The 11,941-nt window shown below is 34.8% G+C and overlaps 2 protein-coding genes across 4 annotated transcripts in view; one reads left to right on the top strand and one right to left on the bottom strand.

Moving 5' to 3' along the window:
• LOC117118585 (mitoguardin-like) overlaps nucleotides 1–1,011 on the bottom strand; it is a 10,753-nt gene extending 9,742 nt beyond the window's left edge. For all 3 annotated transcript variants that reach the window (XM_033263198.1, XM_033263200.1, XM_033263199.1), the window contains exon 1: nucleotides 836–1,011. The gene's annotated coding sequence lies outside the window, so the exon portion shown is untranslated. The remainder of the gene's footprint in view (nucleotides 1–835) is intronic.
• A 3,695-nt stretch (nucleotides 1,012–4,706) lies between these two features.
• LOC117118635 (negative elongation factor B-like) lies at nucleotides 4,707–11,780 on the top strand. Its single transcript, XM_033263286.1, has 6 exons — nucleotides 4,707–5,000; nucleotides 5,622–6,532; nucleotides 7,002–7,104; nucleotides 8,096–8,191; nucleotides 8,823–9,314; nucleotides 9,529–11,780. The coding sequence occupies exons 2-6, from the start codon at nucleotides 5,643–5,645 to the stop codon at nucleotides 9,658–9,660; spliced, it is 1,713 nt and encodes a 570-aa protein (XP_033119177.1). The 5' UTR covers nucleotides 4,707–5,000; nucleotides 5,622–5,642; the 3' UTR covers nucleotides 9,661–11,780.
• The last annotated feature ends 161 nt before the right edge of the window (nucleotides 11,781–11,941 follow it).

The raw sequence follows: 11,941 nt of genomic DNA on the forward strand, positions 1-11,941 counted from the left end.
TCCAAAAAAATATAAAAATTGTGCTCCCCAAGTGCCTCCCCCTCCCCCTCTAATAATACACTTTTTGTATAAATTATTAGTATTATGTTGTTATTATTATTGTTGTCATCATATCGTTATTATTAGTTATATCAGGCCTTTTTTAAATTGTTATAATTTTTTGTTATTAAATGCAGCTTTTTTAAAAATGTGGATGGTGGATGTAAATGAATAAAAAAAAGGCATCAATTCAAAACACTTTTTTTGGCATATTTCGGCTTTGTATTCAAATCTCTTTTTTAATATAATTATTTTGTAAATACACAGAAAATTGGGGCCAAGTTGACTTGGGGCCAGCCGAGTTGATATTTGAACCCCCACCCCATCTGCACCCCATATTACTCACATGCCACTGCTAATAATAAGTACCCTGTAAGAGAGGCTTACTTCTGGATTTGTGATGACCAAATGTAGGTGCTCTACAGGCTTATACAGCAGGCCTATATAATAATTAACATACGTTACAACTGGACTAGGCCTAGGCTAAGTAGGATTAATTAGGCCCCTATCTAAGTGCTGCAGCCAGACCTCATGCTAAATGCTGGTCTAGCAGCAGCATAAAAATTAGCCATATAGGCCTATATCCTAGGGAATGCAGGCCATAGCATAGGTCTAGAGCCTAGACTAAGCCATAGCCATAGGCCTAGGTCTATATTGAGATCCTAGGCCTAGCTAAGCCGGGCTACCAGGCCAAGGGCCTAGGCTAGCTAGCCTAGTCCTAGACAGTAGACTAGGCAGCCTAGGCCCTAGGCCTACCTAGGTCGTAGGCCTAGAGTACAAGTTTAGCCTTACCTACCTTGTTTCTTGATTTAAAGTAGAGGCTTTTGACCTAGATTTTATTACATGGTCCGAATCATCGTAACAAACGCGATTTTATGCGACTTGCTAACTGATTTTTTACGGTGTTGATGAAAACGCAGTTTTTCCGATATCTATATTTTTTGCGCACGACAAAACGCCACCAACGACAAAACGAAGTACAGGAGAAAGAGAGATGTGTGAATGATGATAATACTAATTTCATTAGGCCTACATTACAATTATTTATTAGACACAAAGGCCCAAGGACTTCTAAAGAAGCAATTGCCTCTATAACTCAGTGAGCCAAAAGTCCCAACATAACATCCAAAATATCAATAATATTTACAAATAAGATTCGGTTAAAATTTATTTAAAAAAAACAAGTTATAAAAAAAAATTATAACAAAAATATTAATGATGAATATTTAACTGGATACGGCTACAACAGCCAATTGGTTTTTTAACCGAGAACAGTAACACTTTGTCATTGATTATGATTATATTATGTAAGCCAGAAGTGATACAGTAGGTGATGATGAGAGTGTGATCATGACGGTGGCGGGTGGTGGTGGTGGTGGTGGTGATTACGGTGACGGGGTGGTGGTGCTAGATTGGTAGTGTAATGATGATGATACTGCTGATGATGATGTTGAGATGATAATATAACGATACATGACAACGTCGACGATAAGACGACCAACAAACGACGACAATGAATGATGACAATATAATGATGAATATATTAACTCGATATGCCTACAACAGCCAATTGTTTTTTAACCGAGAACAGTAACACTTTGTCTTTGATCATAATTATGATTATGTTATATAATATTATTCTTAATAATAATTAGGCCTATAAGAAAGTATAATACATACTCCAAGTATTGAAATACACGCCATCGTGTTGGGATTCAATATTTCGACATTAATTATGTCATTATCAGGAATGAAAAAATTATCCATATTAGCAATATAGGCCTATACTATCTACAACAACAAACTTTGTGCTAATTTATACTATCTACAACAACAAAAACTGTGGGTAATTGGCTATTTGAAAGTTTAAAATATAACGTGAGTGGATTTCCCGCACGATTTAAAATCGTAACGGTACTGGGGTTTGGTCTACAGAGGTCATTCCATTCATAGAAAAAGCCTTTCGATGGAGAAAGTGTACCTTTTTAGCAAGGTTTGCCTAGGTCGAAACTAACTCCGGCTATATAAAATTGATTAGAAGATTGAAAAAGTTATTCTTGTTAATGAATAGATAAGGATTACTACAATTTTTATTGATCTAATCTACGTAAATTTACTTTCAGAGTTTATATTTAATTAATTAAAATGGCTTAGATATTTATTTGAAAAATATATTATATGAAATAACGTAATCGTTAAAGTTTAATAATATTTGATAATATTTAAATAAAGCAATAAGATTGAAATATGTTAAATACAGACACAATGTATTGCCTAGTTCTAGAGTCCAGTTAAGATAGGTAAATATGTATCGAAATGATATACTTATATTTATATAAAAATTACGAGTAAATATGTATTTAGTATATTAAATTAAATCTAACGGGAAAAAAAACGGAAGAAGCATAGAAAGAAAGAAGAATAGAAAAGAAATTTGGAGCGGCTGAAATATCTACCGAAAATAAACAATAATAATCATTGTCATTATTGCATCACATTTTTGTGAAAATTTGTTGGCACTAATCGTCAGAGGTCAAGGTACCGGTCCAGCCTACATGTTTCATATAGGCCTATGCCTATTCGACATCGAACACTATTGAAAACTGATATTTTTTATATGTAATTATTGGAAGTTACTTGTGGAACGACAATGGTATTGTGATTTTGTGAAGATTATATGTTCCAATTTTTTCTATTTAACTTTTAATGTATATTTCTTATGTATTTTTTTATTTTTTTGTAAATGTATATTTTAATATCCCTACAGCGCCGGTGATCATTTTAAATGGATATTGTTTTGCGCTTTATTTAAAGTTATTATTATTTTTATTATTATTATTATTATTATTATTATTATTATTATTATTATTATTATTATTAACGACCGACTGAAGTAATAATAATGTTATTTTGTTAGGCGCACGTATCCGAGTGTACAATCATGTAGCAATTTTCCGCATTATTATGTGAATTAATTAATTTTAATTATTTATTTAATCTTAATGTATATTTATTTGTGTCAGACCAGACATGGATGGGAAAGATAGTCAAAATAAGATGCAAATACTCTTCGGGGTCACCATCCATCACCACAATCCCGGACCTCTGCCTAGGTGGCTCGAACAAAGGAACGGGAACACATTTGCCACAGTGACTCCACAAAGTCCACTCGCACCTTGAAACACCAAAATCGATGGTTCGCCGGGTCCATGTTCATAACTTTTCATCAGCATTCAACACATTTAGGCCTACTCTTCTTCCTCCGCAACGCCTCTCACTAGGTAACTTCCTCACTGCGCAAAAACAGCATGGATCGATGGTAAATTTCACATTTAACCCCAACATATACTGGGGAACCTCAAGGTTGTTCGCCTTTACTTTCTCACTCATCACTGTTGCCTCATTCAGTATGCCAACGATCACTATAACTGGTTTCATTAAGAATGACAATGACATTATTTAAAATTAGGAACATCTTAATCACTCTGATTCATGGTGTAATGATAACTATTTGAATTTTAACGTGGACGAAACTAAAGATAGGCCTATTATATTTGATTTTAGAAAAGAGAAACAAAAGATTACACGACTCAATTTTTGTATTTAATAACTTTAGTTGGTAGTCATCATATATGCCTATATTTTATATCAAGCCGTTTTAGTTTAGTAAAGTCTCAATTTGCAATGGTTATACTGGCAATACTATAGGCCTAGTCTTTCTCTTCAAATGTTCTGGTAAATGTAGTATTTCGTTATATTGTCGACAATAAATTGTCCTTGATCAACAACTGTTTAAGGGAGGGATGCATATTTAAAAGTACTACAAAGAAAACGATGGGCTTGATGGTAGGCCTAGTGACTAAAGAACACAAGCACAAAAATAACATTATATACCGTAGGCTATTTGGCCTGGTCACGACAGAATGCCTAACATTTGGATTTAGTTCTGCAGTTTGACTACACCCATCTATAATTGCGCTGATTTTGGAGACCACATAGTACGCTACTATTTTCATTTAGTCTTCCGTTTCGAAATACCCTCTAAAGTGTAATTATATTTATAGCGGGACTTATAATCGTCAGAAACCACTTTTCAGCCATGGTCTCCATTGGAGATAACTTTCAGCAGCGTGACCATTCACAATTTTTGATACCCAATGACTGGGTCGAAATTACCCAAGATTCGGCAAAAATTGCCCAAAATTACCCAAGCTTCCTGAAAATGCATTAAAATTTGAAAAATACTTGTTTTTCGAATGTATAGTTTCCCTTTTAGTTCAATTTATAAACCATTTTTATTGTAATTGTTTGTGTTAATTATTAAAATTAATATGTAATGCATTAATTAGGTAAGATCAATGGCAACGCAAATCACAAATAAACAATTCTGAACCCATGTTTATAGCAATTAACAATTTTATGTGCACTTCGTTGAGTTTTGCTTACCTGAATGGACTGAAATATACTTTGTTACTTCTTAATTCTTCCTCTATGACAAAAGTATTTAGTTTTCTTAGTAAAAATAAAATACCCAAGGATTTGAACGGAATACCAAAGAACCCAAGACCTAGAAAATACCCAAAATCTATACCCAAGCAGTCGTCACGCTGACTTTCAGTTCCCAAAGTGATGTCGAATTTATTTCAAAATTATAGCGCCACCAATTTTGAATAACAAAGCGCGATACCTAATTCCTACATGGCGGCCATCTTGCAATGAAAACGGAAGGAGGTAAATTACGCTGCAAGATCCTACATTTCTTTGTAGTTGCAAAACCATTTAATGGTAGTGCAAAGTGACCTTCAAAATCAGAAATCAACAGAGAACTTATTCAGCCAAGTAAAACATTTAAAGTTATTTGGATCGGACGAATTGTTTATTTTCCCCTCGGAAGTCTTCGCCAAATTTACGATCGACTGAAAATTTTGGTTGCCCTCAACAAGTAAATTGCCATGTATAAAGTAAGTCTTTCAATTTATTTCGTGATAAATACAACCTAGTCCTTCTCAAAGACCTGTAGAAGACTGCTCATTGACATAATGGTATTTGGAGGGTTGTTTTAGTTGGTAAAACGTTGGAATTTTCCTCTCCTCTGGAGTGAACGTCTTGACACGGCAGCCATATTGGCCGTCTACTTTATATAACGATAGTGGGCGCTGTACCAAAAATAAATTAGCCTACAAACTCCAGACCGTAAAATAGAAAGCGAAAGACCTTTTCAACTTTTTAATTAAAACTTTTTTCAAAGAAAGAGAAACAATATCGTCTATGATTTACTTTAAATTAATTAGTGGGATGTAGTTTTTGAATGTAAAAATATTAGTAATTATTTTTGAAATTGAGTTTAATTTTTTCAATTATATTAAAAAATTAAAATTATATCAATAAATAAAATAGTATTTTATAATAGGCCTACTAAGTTACAATATTTGGGAAAAAATTAAAGTGGTGGATGTCAAGATTAATATGCTGACTTGACATTGCTGTATTCAGATCTGTGATAGTAGGCCTAACAATTGTTTTTCATACTTTTGTGATAAATACTCTGATTGTTTATATCTAAAATGCACTTTATTTTACAGCTGTAACATTGCAAAAACAAAATGTCAGGATTTGAAGAAGTTGGTATAGCCGGTAGCGATGACCTTCGAGAAGCTTTAACAAACTGTACAAACCCAGTGGAAGCTATCCAGAGCTTCCAGGCGGAAAATGGAATCCTGCTGCCATCTCTACACTATGCCCTTCCTCTCCTAGATCTCCATGGAATTAACCGTTTAGAATTCCACCAATCTATTATGGAAGAACTTGGAGAGAAATTGATAAGCCGGCTACAGGAGCTTGCCAGTAGCGATGATAAGGATCGGTACAAGAAGATCGAAGACTTGTTAGCAAAGAGTTTCCCGTTAATCTCCATATCATCGGTGCAACCAGTTGTCATGGCTATGATGAAACATCTACCGGAAGTTCCGGAGAAGTACTTAAATACTCTTGTTGAGAAAAAAGACTTGTACGAAGCTGCGGCAACAGAAGTAAAAAGACAGATATGGCAAGAAAATTCATCATTGTTTGGAGACGAGGTTTCACCATTGTTGGCAGAGTACATATCTGGCAAAGAGAAGAGTTTATTTGGCTATGAGCCAGGCAATTCACAAATGTTTTTTGTCATTCCACCGAAGACACGGCGCCAAGGTCATGTAATACAGACACTAACGAGCATGGTCGGTAAAAATGTGAAACTATACGACAGAGTGCTTCAGTTTCTAAGGACGTTATTTCTAAGGACAAGGAACGTACACTACTGCACGTTACGGGCAGAGTTGCTGATGTCACTTCATGACCTAGAGGTTCACGAGATCACCTCACTTGACCCATGCCACAGGTTTACATGGTGCTTAGATGCATGCATAAGGGAGAAATTTGTAGATGAGAAACGAGCACTGGAGTTACAGATATTCCTGGATGGAATCAGAAGAGGACAGGAAACTGTTCTTGGGTAAGAAAAACTGAAAAATTTGCAGTTTTGGAACCAGTACCTGAATTATATTTTCTATATTAATCCAGTATTCTATTTCTATTCTCATTTCTACATTAAAGACCCTTTTATTTCTCTGGCCATTTTCTCTCAAATTTGTCTCTTTGTATGTTCCACCTCACTTCATTTTACCAAATATATAATTGCTTTCTGTCCTAAGAATGTAAACAAAAAGTTATGGACAACACGCAGTAGGCCCCTACACCTATTTTCTCTACAGTACCTCTTTCCTGTGAAATATCCTCCCCAGTCTATATTATATATCTGTATTTATTATATAAAATAAATGAAAGGTATTAAATTTCAAGATTTTTAAATTGAATTGTAAAATTATGATTAAGATTTAGGATTTTGTTTGATTATGAATTGATGGTGTAAACAGTTTGAAAGCTTTGTGGATGGTGAATGTGATAAACTCTTGTTTTTTCAGGGATCTGTCCATGATTCTTTGTGATCCATACGCTATACACACATTAGCCAACAGTACCATTCGCACTATGTTCTCCTCAATACAGAGTGAGACAATACCTAGAGTAAGATTTTAAAATTTATTTACATCTGCATCAACTTACAATGACAGCAACCAAATGATTGTCGCTTTTCAATAGCTTGTATCTGGGAGTATTGATATGGGTAGAAATTGAGGAGTAGGAAGTTGTAGGAAGGACATTTACCATAATGATTAGGATAAACCCAAATTTTTATTGAATGTTTTTATAAGGGCATTGTATCTTAAAGGTAGCGACAGTTTGGCGCAGCGGTTGAGGTTTGCATTTCAATCATAAGGTCGGGGTTTTGAGTCTCCGCTGTGCAGATTCGTTTGTGTCCTTGGGATAGGTACTTTAGCTACATTGCTTCAGTCCACCCAGCTGTATCAATGGGTACCAGCAAACTGCTGGGGACTAACCTGCAACAGATTAATGTCTCGTCCAGGGGGAGTACAATTCTCATCCACTTCACACTACGGAAACTGGGGATAAGCTCCAGCCCATTGAGCCCCTAATGGCTCGGAAAGGATTTAGTTGTATTTTAAAGTACTTTTTGGATTCATTGATATGCTTATCAAATTATGATACTTTTGGATGTAGGCATATGATTATTATATTAATGTTTAGTAACCATGCATGACTGGCGATCCCCACCCCCCCCCCCCCCCCGAGGGAAGAAAGGAATAATTGACATTGTGGAGTTGAATAGCTTGGTGGTTAAGATGCTTGCCTTCCAATCCCAGGGGCCTGTTCAATTCTCGTCAGTGTTGCAGGATTTTTTCCCACAACCACCAAAACTCTCCTCATATTGAGATTTATGCAGTGTGTATGTTTCTCTTATGAAAGGGATTGTCAAGTAGGACACTGATATATTCACTATTGACAATCCTTGGTACATGTGTTGTGTGCCTAAATAAATAAATTAAATAAATATGCAAGTATGTATTACTGTACTATACCAGGGCAATAGCTAAAGTTCTTGCCAAAATTATTACATTACACTGTAATATTGTATGCTGTGTGTTTTTTTTTTAAGGGGAGCCAAAACCTGCTGCTTCTGATGAGAATGTTAACACTAGGAGTGAAGGCATGGAACATGATTGACAGTCAGGTGTTTAAGGAACCTAAAGTGGTAAGTATGATGAGGTATCTGGGATCAAGGTGAAGGGTAGCTGAATCAAATCACCTGATAACCACCTGTCTGTCTGACATACCTTGAACCTGTGAATGTGTTGAGTAAGATTACCTGAATTTATAAAATAGGTAATAAAATTTACTCTTTTAGAATTTTACACACTCCTAGGATTTTTAGCCAGATTTAAGCCCTAATGTTCTTTTAAAATCTTCCTTAAGGCAGTACTTACACACCACAATCCATACTTAAATTAGGTCACAGCAACTATTAAAGTATTTTAAATTTCATTAAAAGCATATGACTAACAACATGCTTTTTTTGGCTGTTGTTCCATATGGATTACAGTAGGATATGCTTGCCCCATTGCCCACTCCCCCCCCCCCAACTGGCAGCAGCCAAACAAAAATGCATAAGTTTGAAATCATTCAGATAAGATGTAAAATGGCTAAAGATACAAAGTTTCCAGAGGGAGTAGGAACACCCTAAACCCTTCCCCTCAAACCATACTGTACTGTAGGTTCTGCACCATTCGGACCATAGTTTTATGACTGGCACTTGCGTCACCATGGGAAAAAAATGTTGGATCCATCATTTATTCTCAACATCTTGTTTTTGTTTTTCTTGCCAGGAGCAAGATCTCATTTTGAAATTTCTACCATGTTTGATGTCCCTTATTGTGGACGATCAAACAAGATCCTTCAATAAAAAACTTAACGAGACTGAAACAGACCCGAACCTCAAACTCCTCCCGGATGTCATCAAGAAGACTACAAAAAAGGACCGTGTAGCAGCAACCGTGTGTCTCTACTACGTACAGTATATCGCGAGACAAAAGAACCGAGACGCATTAATGCGTATTCTTCCATACCTGATTCTGTTTGACGGCGGTTGTGCCTATCAAGATACATTCCTTCATGCCTTTGTTGCTAAAATCATTCCAATGGTGGACGAGTTTGGTTCGGAAGATTTCAGCACAACTGTGTTTGATAAATTTCTGATGAAGAAAAAGAACCATGAGAATGTTAGCCGGCATGTGATGCGGTTGCTAACATACACGCACCACAAACTTCCACAGACAAAACTGGAAAAGATTATGAAAGACTTGGAACCACTTCCAAAGGTAGTAATATTATGACTTGCTCTTAAAATATAAGTACAGGTACTCATAAATATAACAAGTGTCTACTGGAACAGTATCTTTCTCTCAAAACATTTAAAAACATGTTTCCTTGTCATTGCTTTTTAAATGACTGAATAGTTCTCTTTCTCATAATAAGATATTTATAATATGATAGTACAATTATAATATTTTTGTATGCATTTCAATATTTCAGAGTGGACAGATTACCAAAGATATGTATGCAGCCTTGGAAGAGAAGATCAGTTCTTACAATCCAAGCCCAGTGGACCAGCCTGAACCACTTGACTCACCCCTGTTAAGTGTGCCAACACCCGCACCACTCTGACTCAGCTAGCCTCGAATAATGGACAACGTCACCTTTATGAATCTCTTCTGTACTGGAATAGGGTAGTTGTGTAGATCATCAGATATACACATTATTATTATTATTTTATTATTATTATTATTAATTATTATTATTATTGTTATTATTATTCTTATTATTATTATGTTACTAAAACTTTCGGGGGAAATTAACAAAAGATATTCCGCAAGTCCGACTTAGCTAAAGCCCTGTCCAGACTATAAAATTTTATTTGATAAAAATACATGACATGTCTAAATATGGTCATGATGACATCACATTATGACCATATATAGGCACATGATGACTTTATATGGGCAGGCAACAGTTTTTTGTCAAAGAAAATTTGATACTGTGGACAAAGCTGAAGTTTGATCAAATATTTTTGACAAACGTATAGTAGACAAAGTATCTGTTTTGTTGAACCAGTTAGTTGCTTTAGCAGTAACTGCTTTCAGTCACATTCTTCAGGCTGATGAACCCTTGGTTGAATGGGGTCATTCATGCTACGGTTAGTAAGCGTAGAATAGATGTTTAAATATCGAAACAATTGACTTTAAATAGAGTTATTTCAGAAAACTGGGAATACACTCCTTTCCTCCTCCCCGTTTTCAGGGGTGGATCCACAGATGTCCGAAAGAGGAGCCGAGAGTGGGGCCAATCGAGATGATACTACCTTAGGTGGTCCAAGGGCATGCCCTGCGAAAATTTAGTTTTCTAGACACCCGAAATAACCTCTGAGGTGTTTTGGGTGATAAATTTTTTTTTTTTCCTTTTTTTTTATTCTCCAAAATGGGGTGGGGGGTTCCAAGGCCGGCCCGGCCCCACTCTAAATCCGCCCCTGGTTTTATACTAAATGTTCTATTGAAGTTTTTTTTTCTGTCCATGACAATCATTCATCTAACCATGGATCCTATTGGGCTTATATTGCATTCCATGTTGTAAATTATTTCTGTGAATCCAGAAGTCTGTTGGTTTTGCATGCCTGTGTAGTGTACATATGTTAGGTGAGACTTTTATACACCTTGTTTCTCGAAACCTGTTGCCCGCTGACAATGATGATTCTAGTAAAAATCCGCCACCATAAAATGATCGAAAGTTCACTGGAAAAAAAAAAAAATTTTTATCACACCCATAGATTTTCAAACAAGTGCGCCCTCTTACTATTCTACTTTCTCACATTTTTTTTTATATGTCAATAGGATTTTACTTTTATTTTTTTCTTTACCTGCAGGGTTTTTACAGTACCATTTTCCTAATGTGAAATCAACATTTATTTTTCTACCTTTCTCAGAAAATCTTACATTAAAGGTATAATAAACTACTATCGTCCCTCTAGCAATGAATATTTTTAGACCTTTCCAATACAGGCTATACAAATGTGTGTATATGATGGCCATCCTCATAAAAAAAACAATTTGACTTAATTCTCCTGTTTAAAATAAAACCTAGACATTAAACAAGTATTTTTAATGGCCTTAACTGTTTGAGTGCAGAAAACATTTGTTCTGGCATATATTCAAAAGGTTGTTTACAATTTTTAATCATGGTACTGTATTAATAATAGCCTACCTTTATATGTGTAGATTAATAGAATAAGTAGTTCCATGCTGTATATATTGTTTTATATTTAAACTAAAGGTGCGATGTTACACTTGTAACAATTTATGTAAAAAAGTAAACCAATCTGTGTATGTGTATTTTTAACTTTTTTTTTAAGTTTTTCATTTTATAATCCTATTTTTATCTCTCTCATTTGGTTTTAATTGAGTTTTTTCCTCTGTTTTTTATCCATTTAGCCTAAATTATATTGGATAGTGCAGTGCATATTGCCAACACCCTAAATTTGTTTCACATCAGTTTGTCATTGAATCAAACACCTATGGGACAGATACACAACTCTCCCTGAATGAGTATTCCATAACCTAGGAATCAGCACATTGCCATTTGAACCTATTGTGTATTCATTTATTTTAAAAACCTCTAATGTTATGAGCAGTTTGACACAGTGGTTGTGCTTTTGCTTCTCAATCATATGTGCTTGATCCAATGTCTCTACAATATGCACTCTATAAGTCAACAATTATTGTTATTATTATATTATTATTACTAATAAACAATATTAATGATGGCGATGATAATAAACGCTGGTATCTTAATAGTTACATATTATTATTATTATTATTATTATTATTATTATTATTATTATTTTATTATTATTATTATTGTTATTATTATATTATTATTTATTATAAACTATATT

Source organism: Anneissia japonica, unplaced genomic scaffold, assembly GCF_011630105.1.
Source record: "Anneissia japonica isolate Jap-2015-1 unplaced genomic scaffold, ASM1163010v1 scaffold376_len1572418_cov194, whole genome shotgun sequence".
Taxonomy (NCBI): domain Eukaryota; kingdom Metazoa; phylum Echinodermata; class Crinoidea; order Comatulida; family Comatulidae; genus Anneissia; species Anneissia japonica.